The sequence below is a fragment of the Myotis myotis genome, unplaced genomic scaffold (genome assembly GCF_014108235.1).
Source record: "Myotis myotis isolate mMyoMyo1 unplaced genomic scaffold, mMyoMyo1.p scaffold_m19_p_7, whole genome shotgun sequence".
NCBI classification, from domain to species: domain Eukaryota; kingdom Metazoa; phylum Chordata; class Mammalia; order Chiroptera; family Vespertilionidae; genus Myotis; species Myotis myotis.
This window is the reverse complement of record NW_023416379.1, coordinates 44335753-44350091: the sequence shown is the minus strand read 5'-3', so window position 1 is coordinate 44350091 and position 14339 is coordinate 44335753. Positions and strand designations below refer to the sequence as shown.

Genomic DNA, 14339 nt, shown 5'->3' with positions numbered 1-14339 from the left:
TCTGAAATCAATAAAAATATATATTTTTTAAAATCATAGAAGGCAGTCAGCGCCTGGGGGTATCTGACAGAAGACTTTATGGTGAGTAAACATTGTCTAGCCCATTTCTCACCCTAAAGACTCGGAAAGAAGGGTCATATCAGGGACATTGGATCAATCTTAATGTCATTGACTTTTAATGAAGTAGGGAAGGTTTCAAAGACCAGCCTGGACCCGAGTTTGAAACGGAAAGAATGAGCTCCTTGGCCAGTTTACTTCCGAATGAACAAAGAAGAGTATTGGCAGCACCGTGGGCTTTCCAGCAGTGCCCATTTCTGTGTGTTTGTACAGCCATGAAACAATCTCATGGTGCAAATCTCCTGGGTTCCACATCTCTCTCCAGCCTTTACTCACAGAGGACATTGTGGGTTGTCATATGAGGACAGAAGGTGGCAGTGACTGGCATTTGATGCCAGAGGGCCAGAGAGGTTCAACATCCTGTGACCTGAGTGATGGGCCATAATACAAAGACTGCCCCCCACCAAAATGCCAACAGTACCCTCAGAGAGAACAGGTAGATGAGCCCCAAACCTCTGATGTCCACATTTGAAGCATAACAATACAGAAGGAAAAAATACACAAAAAATGTACAGACATACATACTACAAGTTCAATAGATAATTCACTTTATGTCTATACTTAATGTCTATACTTCTTCGATGTTTAAAATGGGAATCAATTTTACTCGCCTGTCCAAAATGAATGTATTTGGCAAAACTATTAGCAAAGTCAATACTCTGAAAGGGAGTGGAATTGGTGTTTTCAAGCCCATTGGCGTGAGTTTGAGACAATCACTGGGTCAGTCCCTGCAGTGTCCAGCCTGGAATGTTATAGCTGCCCAGGGGCCCCCTGCAGCGGGCTCGGGGTCATTCAGCTGCCCTTACCGTGGATCCTGTGGACCGAAGCGATGTGCGGCATGCTGTTTTCATAGGCTTCTCGGCTTTCTGGGGAGGCCTTGGTCAGGGGCAGGGCTGCGCGGGAGCCCCACCAGGGCTCCCTCCCGGCCTGCGGCGTCCCCAGGAAGTACCTGCCGGCCTCGCAGCGGCCCCCCTCGCAGGCCTGGGTGTGGAAGTGCCTCTCCTCCACCATCCTGGAGTGGTCCAGCGCGAATCCGTAGCAGAGCGCACTGCGGTCCGAGAACTGCCTGTAGGCGCAGGACGCGTCGTGCTGCGAGCCTGGTCTGTCCGTGGGGTCCAGGAGCTGCGGGGAGGCCGTGTCTGTCAGGGGACTTCCGCCCCACTGGCTGTCGTGATCAGATTCTGATCTCTCCGTGTGAAATCCCGAATACTGAAACCGAGAGGGTAGAAAACGTACATCTTTAAAAAATAGCCTTTTTACTCTGTAAGCACCAAGCACCCCTAATAATGTATTGGGCTTAAGGCACCAAATCAAGACTCACTCTAGCACCAGCAGGGCACCCCTGACTTGCAATCAGTAAGCAGTCATGCAAAACAAAATCCTTCTGGCTGCGGAAAGGAGGAAATACAGATAATAATAATAACCAACCTGGGTGAAATTAATACCAGGCACTCATGAAAGTGCTTGGTGTGAATTACACTCTCCATGGAGTTCTTATATGAACCCTTTAATGGAAATATTAGTAACCCATTGTATGGACAGGGAAGGGAAGGGAAGGCCCAAAGAGGGAAAAGATTTGCCCAAGGCCATGGGGTTAGCAGGTGGCAGAGCCAAGATTCAAACCAAAATTCTCCATCACTACCTAAATGATATTGCCAAGGGAATGTCCAAGAAAGCTTCATATTTTATTCTATTTGCTTTTCAAATCTTTTTTCTGAACTAAAAAATGCAGACAAAAAAAATAAGGATGAAGGAAGGCATCTACATGCTGCACCCTAACTCTTTACATGGGACTGTTAACTCTCTGAGGGCTGTGCTGGCTACATGGTAGGAGAGTTCATAAATGCTTACCTAAGTTAATTGCAATATAACTTTTAAAAAGTCTTGCCCATCTAAGCTGTCCCTATTCACTGTGTGTGTTTCTTGCTTTCTAAAGTAAACTTCAAGTATGTGTAGGATCATCAGGAAAACACAGCTGCAGGCCATGCTGTGCCTTGTTGGAATCACGCTGTTTACTTGTTGCCAGAGTATTTGGTCTGTTGTTGAAAGAAACGTAAAAGGCTCAGCAGACCTCCCTAGGAGATATGCTCAGTTTGAAGGTCCTCAAGAGTCACTAAAATTAGTAATTTAATTTCTATCTATTTTCAGTTCCCTAATGCCAAACAAAAGTCTAGTACTATAATGGAGATTTCCTGCTATGATAGTAATAAATGCCATTTATTGAGAACTTACTATGTGCCGTCAATGTGCTAATCATTGTATATCCTATCTAATAATAGACAAACATGGTAATTGACCGTACCTTCGCTACACCTCCCATTGGCTAATCAGCATGATAAGCAAATTAACCACCAACAAAGATGGCAACTAATTGGCATACTGCAGGCAGGGCAGGACAGCGCAGCCGCCAGCGTGAGCCACCATCCTGGACCACAGGCCGGCCCCAGAAGCCACCCAGAAGCCGGTGATCGGGGGAAGATGGGGGTCTCCTGCCCAGGCCTGACACCTCTGGCGGAGGCGTCAAGTCTGGGCAAGGGGCCGATCCTGTGACCAGAGGGTGATGGGGGTCGACGCCTCTGGCTGAGGCATCAGGCCTGAGTGAGGGTGGAGCCAGTGATGGGAGGGAGATGGGGGTCCCCTGCCCAGGCCTGAAGCCTGGGCCAGAGGCATCAGGCCTGGGGCTGGGGGCGGGGGGGGGGGGTGGCAAGCCAGTGATTGGTGTCAACTACAGAGGAAACACCTTTTCTGATCGCTCATTGGTTAAGCTCTCTGTATGCCACTGGTAATATTCTTAGTAACTTGGGTAATAAGAATCCAAAAAGGTGATCTAGGGTTTTTCACCACACTCCTGGCGAAAAAAAATGAAGGTCTGCTGCTGGAGGGCTAAGAAATGTCATATCCTGCCCTAGCCAGTTTCGCTCAGTGGTTAATGCCTTGGCCTGCCAATGGCAGGGTCTGAGTTCAATTCTGACCAAGGGCATGTACCTATATTGCAGGCTCCTCCCTGGCCGGGGCCCAGGTCAGGGCTCATGCAGGATGTAACCAATCAAAGTGTTCCTCTCACTTTGATGTTTCTCTCTTTCTTTCCCTTTCTCTTCCACATTCTCTAAAAATCAATGGAAACATATCCTCAGGTGAGGATAAAAAAATAATAAAGAAATTATTATTATATGAAAGACACCTCTTGAAAATGCCTAAAGAAAGTTGTCATTTTTTCATGGTGAAGGGACTGGAGTCCGTGTTGATGAAAAAACCTTGGTGGCTGCGGTGACTGGCAGTGGCTGCAGCAGCCGGGTGATGGGGCTGGTGCCTTAACCTGATCAGCCTGGTCACCTCCCACAATGGGAGGCCAGACTGCGGCTTAGGCCTTATCCCCAAGGGGAGCAGGGAGCCGGCCTAAGCTGTCAATAGGACATCTCCTGAGGGCTCCCAATATGTGAGAGGGGGCAGGCTGGGCTGAGGGACACCCCCCCACCACAGTGCATGAATTTCATGCACCAGGCCCCTAGTGTGTGTGTGTGTGTATGTGTGTGTGTGTGTGTATATATATATATATATATATATATATATATATATATATAGTCATTAAATCCTTATCACACCTATACAGTAATACGTCTCCATTTTACAAATGAGGAACTGCATCACTGAGAGTTTTAATAAGATAGTACAATCACCCTGCAGCCTATCTGGTCTCAAAGCCTGCACTTCAAACCATGATTTTACACTTGAGAGAAAACACTGGGGAGAAAAACAGGATCAAATGTTAGAGAGATTTCTAGAAAAGTGGCAGCAACTGTTTTATACTCTCTAGAACCAAAATATAAATCCATTTTGCACTTTAATTCTTAGCCCAGAAAAAAAGAGGAGTGGGTGTCTGTGATGGGGGGGGGGGGGGGTGTTGGGAGGGCGGATAAATTCCTTGGCTCCACTGTTCTTTACTTGTCATGTGCTAGTTGAGCAAATTTTACCCATGATGCGATCGTCACAGGACAAGGTAAACTCTCATTCACACTGGCCCACCCTGAGCAGAAGGAAGAATCCTGACTTCCCAACTCAGTGCAAACAGGCAGCTCACCTAGGCGCTCTCAGAATCAGAGCAATGAGGTACAGAAGCTCCTCTGGGAAAGCCCCAAGTATGCTAATAAATACAGCATGCTTAGGACAGAGTTCTGCGAAAGTTCCAGATTCAAAATTTTTCCGTTACCATTTCTAATTATTATTTCAACTAGAGGACCGATGCACAAAATTCGTGCAAGGGCCTTGGCCGTGGCCGGGGACTTCTGTTGCCTCTGCCTCAGCCCCCCACCCGCTGTGGCTTTGTCCGGAAGGAAGGACATCTGGAAGGATGTCCAGTCTAATTAGCATATTATGCTTTTATTATTATAAATGATTTTTCCAAATGTACATATGGACTATCACCATAGTCCATCAAGAAAAAAAATAATAGTAAATCCAGCTTCTTTCCCTGCAGGACTGCAAGTTGGGCACTCAGGGCATCCTGCACTCCATTTCCCTAATCACACCTCCACATGGCATCGGCCTTTTCTCCCCAAGAGCACCAGCCTCTTTTCACAAGATGCCACCTTCACTTTCACCAAGCAAGTGTTGGCACCCCATCTCCTTACTGAGTGAGGATTGGAGCACCGCGCATTTGCCCTTTGGTAACACCATCCGCGTGCTTGCCTAGGAAGAATTCAGATCACCGTGCCATCCCAAGCGAGAAATTCCCAGACTCTGCTTGTTTGGATAAAAGTACAAACCAGGCCTATTTCTGAAGCACTCCAGTCAAGACTGTTGAGCCCTGTTGAGAGGGGCAAACGCTTCCCCTGAGTGTATATGGGAAAGTGTTGTTGGCGCAGCAGAGAACATTCTGTCCTTTGCTCACAAAGAAAATTCAACACAAGGTAACCGTGGCATCCATGAGGTACACATTTCAAGAGCACCCAAAGAAGAATTTGAGGGTGAAGCCTCCCATCAATAGTCAGGAAACTACAACAGCAAGTACACTGCCCTTCACACAGGCAGAAATTGGGTGACTGCGTTGGACCGAGACCTCACACTGCTTTAGAGGCACAGAGGAAAAGCCTGGCCGTAAACCTTTGTTTTTCAAGTCCAGCAAACGTGCACCTGTGTGCACCTTCAAGACTCAGCCACATCCATCCCTTTAAAAGGAGCTGCACTAGAAGTGAACTCTGTTGAGAACAGTACAACCCCATAATTTGATCTGAACTATTTCAGGTGTCCGTTAAGTATCAGAGGAAAAAGAGAAAGCAGAGAGGGAAGGTGGCAGCCAGCCAATACACGCATGTGCGGCACAGTGAATGGACGCTGCTTACCAAGGCTCCTGCTCTCCCCCACACCCGCTTTTGCTGCTTACTACCTGTGTCATTTGGGGCAAGTGATTTATTTTGTCCCAACAAGAAAAGGGTCATGATGATACTTAACCTACTAAAGGCTGATCCAGAAAAGGGGCCATTTAATGAAAGAGGCAGTAGGAACAGGAAGTCAAGAGAGCTTCGTTCCAGGTCAATCCTTGCTTGTAACTCTCAGGGCAACCTTGGACAATTACTTTCTTTCTTAGCCTCATCTATAGGATGGCATATTGGTTAGATTAGACTCTCCCTAATTTTTCTTTCAGCTCTAAAACCCTCTATGATACCATCAGTATTTTGGTATCCTTTCTAGTGTTAAGACATGATTCCTATGCCTGTCCCTATATTTCACTAATTTAAAGAAGATACATTATTTAGAACTGCAATCCATGTCAATAATTCTTATTGTCATGGTTATGAGAAGAAAGTTATATGCTATAATTTTACTATAATGTTGATTTCCCCACACACACACACAAGTATCCCATTATAGCACATGTTTTAGAGGGATTACATGATGCCTTTTAGTCAATAAATTACTACATTCTATCTAGAGGCTTCTGAGTATGAAGAATAATATCAGCCATTTAAATCTGTTTCTCTCTATACATTCTTCCCCCAGAACCTATACAATCATCGAAAGCACAAATTAAATCACACGTGACCCAGTCTATCGGCATTACTAGGAGGCAGAAAATATGCCAAACTTCAAACTTCAAGTTATTTATAATTTTTTTTAAATCCCACAGCAGCCCTAGCTGGTTTGGCTCAGTGAATAAAGCGTCGGCCTGCAGACTGAGGGGTCCCAGATTTGATTCCAGCCAAGGGCATATGCCCAGGATGTGGGCTTGACCCCCAGTGTGGGGTGTGCAGGAGGCAGCTGATCAATGATTCTCTCTCATCATTGATGTTTCTATCTCTCTCTCCCTCTCCCTTCCTCTCTGAAATCAATAAATATATATATATATATATTTTAAATCCAACAGCAGCTGCTATGAGCCTATGGGTTCAGAGAGAAAGATAAGGGGAGATTTAAGAGAGTCCATGAAAGAAAGGGGGGGTGGAAAGTAAAGGACATTGGCAAAATGGACAAAATTATCATAAGTAAGTGCCAAAATATGAGCACGCCGTGACCCACAGCACTGGCCACAGTGAAAGGGTCCAAAATCAAGCAACATCGAAAGTGGCAACTTCAGACAAGTGTCGTTTCCGTAAGAGAAGAAAGTAAATTGAGAGTGGATCATGTCCCTCACAGACGGCAGTGAAAGGAAAGAAGGAAGAGGGGGATTTAAAGATCCAGCAAACAGGAAAGAAAAAGAAGACAGGCAAATCCTCTTTCCTCCTTCCCCTCTCTACCACCATCATCATCCATTTACAAACTGTATTTCACAAAACTGACAGGAAAGAGTGCTCTTGAAATAGTAATGCAGCTCATGAAATGCCAAGGAACAGGGGAAAAATTAAACTCCCTATAAAACTCCTGTAGGAAAAAAACAAACAAACATGAAAACGGAAACATAAACATCCCAGCTGCATAAAAATTCTCATCAAGTAACCAACCACAAAACAAAGGAAAAGTATAAGACAACAGACATTCCAAACTGTGATAAGCCTCAACAAGCATTTGGAGATGCACCCCCCCCCCCACACACACACACACATACACACACACAATATATATACACAGGTGGGCGCACAGCAGCTGGAATCAGAAATTTAAAACTAAGAAATTTACAAAGAAAAAAAACAACTAACAACAACCACAAGACAGGGGGGAAATTCAGTAAGTCAAAGACATTGAATAAATCTTCATTTAAATTACAAATTGTGAAACTATAAATTACAAATTGTAAAAAAGAGAATAGATTTAAATAAAAATTTTAAAAGAGAATTGAAGAAAGTCTGGAAAGCATGTAAGGAAACATTTGATAGAGAAAATAAAAGGATCCGAAAAAGTAGTTAAAAGAAGATAGAAAGTTTTCAATATATGAATAACATTTATATAGAAGGCAAAGGAACTGGAATTGTTAAAACAACTTTTAAAAGAATAATAAAGTAAGAGAATATGTCCACCTAACTTCAAAACTTACCATATGACTACAGCAAGCATAACTGTGTGGTATTATTGGTAGAGAAACGGATGCACAGATCAATAGAACAAAACAGAGAACCCAGAAATAGACCCACACAAATATGCCCAACTGATTTTTGACACAGTGCAAAAGCAATTCAATAAAGGAAAAGTAGACTTAACAAATGATGCTGGAGTAACTGGACATCTATAGGCAAAAATAGAATGAACCTCAAATTAAGTCTCATACCTTACATACAAATTAAATGTAAAAAGTAAGATTGTAACGCTTTTAGAAAATAACAGGAAAGAAAAGCGTCAAGATCTGGGGCTAGATAAAGAGTTCTTCAACTCAATACCTAAAGTACAATCGTCAAAGAAAACTGATCAATTAGACTTGATAAAAATTAAAAACTTTTGCTCTGCCAATGACCCTATTAAGGAGATAAAAAGATAAGATACAGACAGGGAGAAAATATTTGCAAACCACATACAAAACAAAGGACCAGTTTCTAGAATCTATAAAAAAAACTCCCAAACCCCAATAATAATAATTTTAAAAATGGGCAAAAGACATGAAGAGACATTTCACTGAATATATATAAATAACAAATAATCACATGAAAAGATGGTCAGCATCATTATCAATTAGGGAGATGCAAATTAAAATCGCAATAAAATATTACTACATACCTAGTAGACTGGCTAAAATAAAAAATGGTGACACCAAATGCTGATCAAGATGCAGGAAAACTGGATCACTCATACATTGCTGGTGGGAATGTAAAAAGGTACAGCCTCTCTAGAAACCAGTTTGGCAGATTTTACAAAAACTAAATGTGCTACTACCATATGCAATCCTGAACATTTTTTTCAAAATCAGGGAAAATTATATTTATACAAAAACCTATATGTGAGTGTCTATAGCAGCATTGTTTCCCATCTCCTGGTTCTCTTTAATTGTTCCCTTCCTTTCTAAAAATTTATTTTTAATTTTGGTAATATTATACATAATATAAACTTTCAAACTTACCCATTTTAAATGTACAATTCAGTGGCAGTGAGTACAGTGACATTTCTGTGCAACCACTACCAACATCCATCTCCAGAACTCTTTATCTTGCAAAATGGAAACTCTATACCCATCTATCTATACTAATAATAGAGGAATATGCAAATTGTCTGGGACGCCATCACAGCAACAGTAACGACTGAACAGCAGGCTGTGTGGGCAACAAGGCTGGCAGGGGTGCAGTTCAGGGTAACCAGGCGGCGGGGGGGAGGGGGGGAGCAGTTGGGGGAAACTAGGCTGACAGGGGGAGGCAGTTGGGGGCGACCAGGATGGCAGGGGGGCAGTTAGGAGCCAGTGATCCCAGATTGTGAGAGAGCTGTCCGACTGCCAGTTTAGGACCAATCCCCGGGATCAGCCCTAAACTGGCAGTCAGACATCCCCCAAGGGTCCCGGATTGGAGAGGGTGTAGGCTGGGCTGAGGGGACCGCCCCCCCCCTCCCATGCACGAATTTCATGCACCGGGCCTCTCTAATATATATATATATATATATGGCTAATATGCAAAGTGTCCACTCAGGAGTTCAACCGGGAGACTGGGAATTCAATTGCTCGCTGTGATGTGCACTGACCACCTTGGGGTGGTGCGGAACGAAGGAAGGCCCTGATCAGCCCTGATCAGCCCTGATCTCTGACCAGGCCTAGGGACCCTACCCATGCATGAATTTCATGCACTGGGTTTCTAGTTCAATAATAATTCCCATAACTCTCCAAACCCTGAAAATCACCATTCTTTCTGTCTTTCTGACAGAGGAAAAACTATGAACCCCACAAACCCCCAAAATGGCCTAGAAATTGAGGGTTCCCAGAACATGGCCATCTCAGAGATCTTTCTGAAACTCTTATCTAACCATGTTGCTCCCTGTTCCTTAAAAAAAAATTTTGCCTTTCTGTCTACTCATCAGATAAACAGTAATACCACCTATATAAAGAAGAAACTATGGGAGATACAAGGCAAAACAGACAAACACCCAAATAATAGGAGGCTAAGACACCAATCTCAGTATAGGACATGTAAGACAAAAATAATAATAAAAAGAAAAACTACAGACTTAAAAGACAAAACCAATCCATTAAATGTTATGACTATATATCAAACTTTACACACTGATAGTAAAGAATTATTCTCTCTTTTTTTAAAAAATATATTTTATTGATGTTTTACAGAGAGGAAGGGAGAGGGATAGAGAGTTAGAAACATCAATGAGAGAGAAACATCGATCAGCTGCCTCCTGCACACCCCACACTGGGGATGTGCCCGCAACCAAGGTACATGCCCTTGATTGGAATCGAACCTGGGACCCTTCAGTCCGCAGACCGACGCTCTATTCACTGAGCCAAACCAGTCAGGGCAAGAATTAATCTCTCTTAGTATACATAACTAATCATCAAATTGATTAAAATGTATTAGGCCACAAGAAAACCTCAGTAAATTTCATTAAATAAAAAAATTATAAACACCACTTTCTGATCACAATGATTTTTAAAATTTTTTTAAATTTTAAAAACCCTTCTACCTGGGAAAAATAAGCTGTTAAATCACTTTGGGAGAGATAGGCAAACACAAACATAAAGAATTTCTGAGGAAGAGCTAATAAAACTACTACATATCCGGGTTTATGGGATACACAGCTTAGACACCTAAATCAATATAAATGAAAGAGTAAAAATAAATTCAGTTCTCAATTCAAAAGCTAGAAAAATAACAAAAGAAGCCAAAAGAAAGCACAATAAAAAAAAAATGGTCAATAGACAAACTGACTATTCACAAAAAAACATTGAAATAGCCCTTAAACAAATGAAAAGATGTTTAACTTTTCAATAAGATAAATGCAAATTAAAACAACACTAAGAACCACTTCTCAATGGTCAGATTAGAAAAAATTCAAAAGCTTGACAACACCTTGCTTGTGGGGAACTGTCCTCCACATGTCGCTGGTGGAAACAAACTATTACATCCTCTGTAGAGTGGAATTTGGCAACACCTCACACAAACTACAGCGTCCTACTTCTAATTCTAAGGAATTACAAATTAGAACAAGCAACACACACTGAAATATTGTTGTAGGTAAAGAGGCATCGTATATAGAATCCACTCTAAAATGGTTCAGAAAAAAATAAATAATGAGGGAAGGTGGAGGAGAAGAGAGAGAGAGAAAATGACAAATCAAATATGGCAAAATGTTAAGCATGGGTGAACCTAGGTTTAGTATACAGGAATACTTTACTCTTCTTGCAACTTTTCTTTATGTATGAAATCACTTCAAAATAAGTGTTTTAAAATTTAAAAATCCTATAAAGTGATGTCTTATTTTTATAGAATGATTAGAGACAAAGCCATTAATTAAAAACAATTTTTCTGAAGAAATGGAAAGTTTATCTATAACTAAATTATGTAAATATCTTTGTTTTTATTACTGATTGTTAATATTTTGTGCATAAAATGCAATTTAAAGTTACTGACTAGGGATTCTAATAAAAACCTTATTAGACCTGATCTACTGTCATCCAATATGACTTATACAAAAGATCACTGTCCTTGGGCCTTGATTTTTCTCACCTGCAGAATAGAAACTGACTACATTATAGAATTGCTGTGAAGATCAATTAAATAATATGCACCAAAGTATTCTCAAAAATGCAAACATGTCACAGATATGTATGTTGCATGTACAGGTCCTTGATTAATGACTTTTACATGTGTAAACAGGCATGATTATCAAATCACGATCCTGTAAAAATGGTATTTTCCCTAGACTGTATTTTCCAGAGTCTGTGTTTTCAGACCCATCTTACAGGCATGTAAAAGATAAAACATATATATTAAAAGATAAGATATCAATATCCCAACTGCAAAAAGAAATCAATCCACTAGACAATTACCTAAACACTAGGTCTTTCTTCCAAATACTCTGGTTTTCAAAGCTGAAATGCACCTTGGTACCAACAATTGTTACCAGCTAAACTTTGATTGAAAGCCCAAAGATCTGTTTTAAAGGGTAGAGAAATGATGAGAATCATGATTAATTAGAATATATGCAAGACCAGCAGATGGTCCTCCTAGTGCTTGGCAGTATTTATACTATCTTCAAGTAAACAAAATCATGTTTTACAAGCTGTAGAATATATGTTCTTCTTCCTTTGAAATGTAACAACACTTTCTCCTATATTTAAGACTATAAAATGGAATAATTTAATTTCCTATTTTAATTAGGTACATCAATCAAGTAAAGAAAGTTTACTAAAAATTAGTTTTTGATTGATTTTGCTAAAACCTCTGTTTTTTCTTTCTTAGAAAATTTGTTGTCATTCAGAGTATTATGCACTTTAATTTACCCATATTTCTTATTTAAAATTTACTTTTCAAAGCAGACATTCATTTTGGCAAATTTAAAAAAAAAAAATGAGTCAGTTAAGGATGCCCTGGTTCTCATAACATGAAACCAAATACCACCCTCCAAAGCTGACAGGCAAGAGCTTGGATGACTGCTAGAAATGGATGTCAGCTGACATCCATCTCCCCCAGCTGAATCATTCCTTCTAGAAACTAGTATCTCATCCAGTAAAAGGTCTGAGCCATCATTTGGGGCTTTGTAAGCATCCAATGGGAACTATTTACAATCATTACTTCTGCAATTCATTATAATATTTGAGTCTCTACTTTTTGCAAGGCAAAGTGCCAGATGATATGAAAAATAAAGCTCCACCTTCCAGGTGTTCACATTAGGAAGAGTATAAATAACTTTATAAATAAAGTTATGTTCACAAAACATAGCTTTAATAGAAGTTAGAATATGACAAGGACCCAAATAGAGAGAAAAAAATATAGTTTAGGAGTTCACAAAAGGGAGCCATTACTCTCTCTTTTAACACTGTGATTGCTTAGGAAGAGAAAATGAACTGACTGATTAAAAGGCAATTTACTATCTGATTTGCATATGCTAACTAATACCCATAACAACAACAATAATAACTACTTGCTATGTGTTAGTCACTACGCTGAGATCCCATAGACATTACCTTATTAAATGCTAACAACACCTTAAAGGTATTACTAATCTCTTTACAGATGAAACAAATGAAGCTCAAAAACATTGCCCAAGATCCTACAATTATGAAGTTTAGGAGGAGTCCTTACTCTTTCCAGTACCTCCAGCTCATGTAGGCTTAGGTACTTAGATAACCATGATGGCAGTGTCCTACCCTCTAAGCAGTAAAGGAACCCAAGTATGTTTTCAGAAAGGGGGCTGTCTCCAACCTCTACACCCAGGAAACCATCTGCTCACATCCTTGGGTGATGTCCTCTCACCACGGAAGCACTATTTACCACAGTTACATCCACAGACATTCACCACAATTACGCCCAAAGATATTGCTCTTTTGATAAGAGTTGTGAGATTCATTCCTGCCTCACCAGCATGTTCCGGACAGGTGCTCGGCATTCATCTGGATGTGGCAGCAACCACCCAACTCAGGAAAAATGCCAGATGTTCCAACAATAGATGTTACAGTTATCTATTTTTATTCTGGCAGCTCATTGAGGTTTTTATCATTTTTAGCTGTAAAATAAAGAGAGAGACCCTCTTATGGTAAAGTCCTGTTTTCCATGAAAAACTTTCCCTCTCAAGCATGAGCAGCTTTCCTCTTGATTTGTGTCTGAACCATGAGAAAAAACATCACAGATGCAGACTGCATTGTACTAAGAACATATGCATGCTTTTAAATCACTTTTATCTTACTTTTTACTAATGTAACCCTGAAACATAAAATATGTTCTTTTCTTTTTTTTTTTTTCATTCACTGTTATGGGAAGAACAGATGGTAGAAGGGTTAGATTAAAGTAATACAGCATGTCCATTAAAATAACCCCCACTGCTGGGCTGCTCCCTCAAACAGGAGTTGTGTTTACTATAAAGAATGGCTTTGGCTTCCACACACTGGAAATTACTGGGGGCTTTCTCAAGGGTAAACATCAGGGTAAGAGAGAAACTAATGTCACAATCAAATGCATTTTAAAATGACAATTATGCAAGATATTTTGCTAATCTGAGAGGCTGACTGAAAACATGTGCCTGTGATAATGTAACTGAACAGCAGTGAAATAATGGAGTCCATCTCTAACCGGAGTAAACTGTAACATCTAGAAATCAGAGCTAAGTGAAACTGCAAAGAGGATATCAAATAGACATTATTTTCTACATTCCTGCTCTCCTAAAAGTGGTAGGTAGAAAGTTTTTGCTGCCATTTCATGTCTAATTCGTTGTCTTAGTAATCAACAGCAAGAATAATTCTATGCAGAATATACATTAAGAATGGCTACGTATAACATGATTTCTACACAAGTCTCACAAATATGTATCTTTGAGGGGGAAAAACTCATGAAATTTTAATGAAATTCAGTTTAATGGTATAGAACTCCAAAAGAGGTAATCTTTAAAAAAGACTTCCTCAAGAAAAATTAGAGAATGCATTTGAAAGGAAAAAAAAACAGCAATCTTGAGTAACATTCCAGAATTGAGGATGGTTTCACTAGAGGAATTGAGCAATAAATATTTCCATTTATACTCAAATTCCATTATTAGAAACTTTAATTTGAGCAAATACTCAAATTCCATTATTAGAAACTTTAATTATGTTGGTCATGTCTTTCTTCATTTTAGGAAATCGTGTCAATTGTCAGCTCCTCAAAATCAATTGTTAGGAACGT

General features: G+C 40.4%; 1 protein-coding gene across 3 annotated transcripts in view; it reads right to left on the bottom strand.

Annotated features, from left to right (window-relative positions):
• SIM1 (SIM bHLH transcription factor 1) overlaps positions 1-14339 on the bottom strand; it is a 73589-nt gene that overhangs the window by 7049 nt on the left and 52201 nt on the right. For all 3 annotated transcript variants that reach the window (XM_036317918.1, XM_036317919.1, XM_036317920.1), the window contains exon 11: positions 924-1326. In XM_036317918.1, coding sequence (XP_036173811.1) covers positions 924-1326 — 403 coding nt within the window. The remainder of the gene's footprint in view (positions 1-923; positions 1327-14339) is intronic.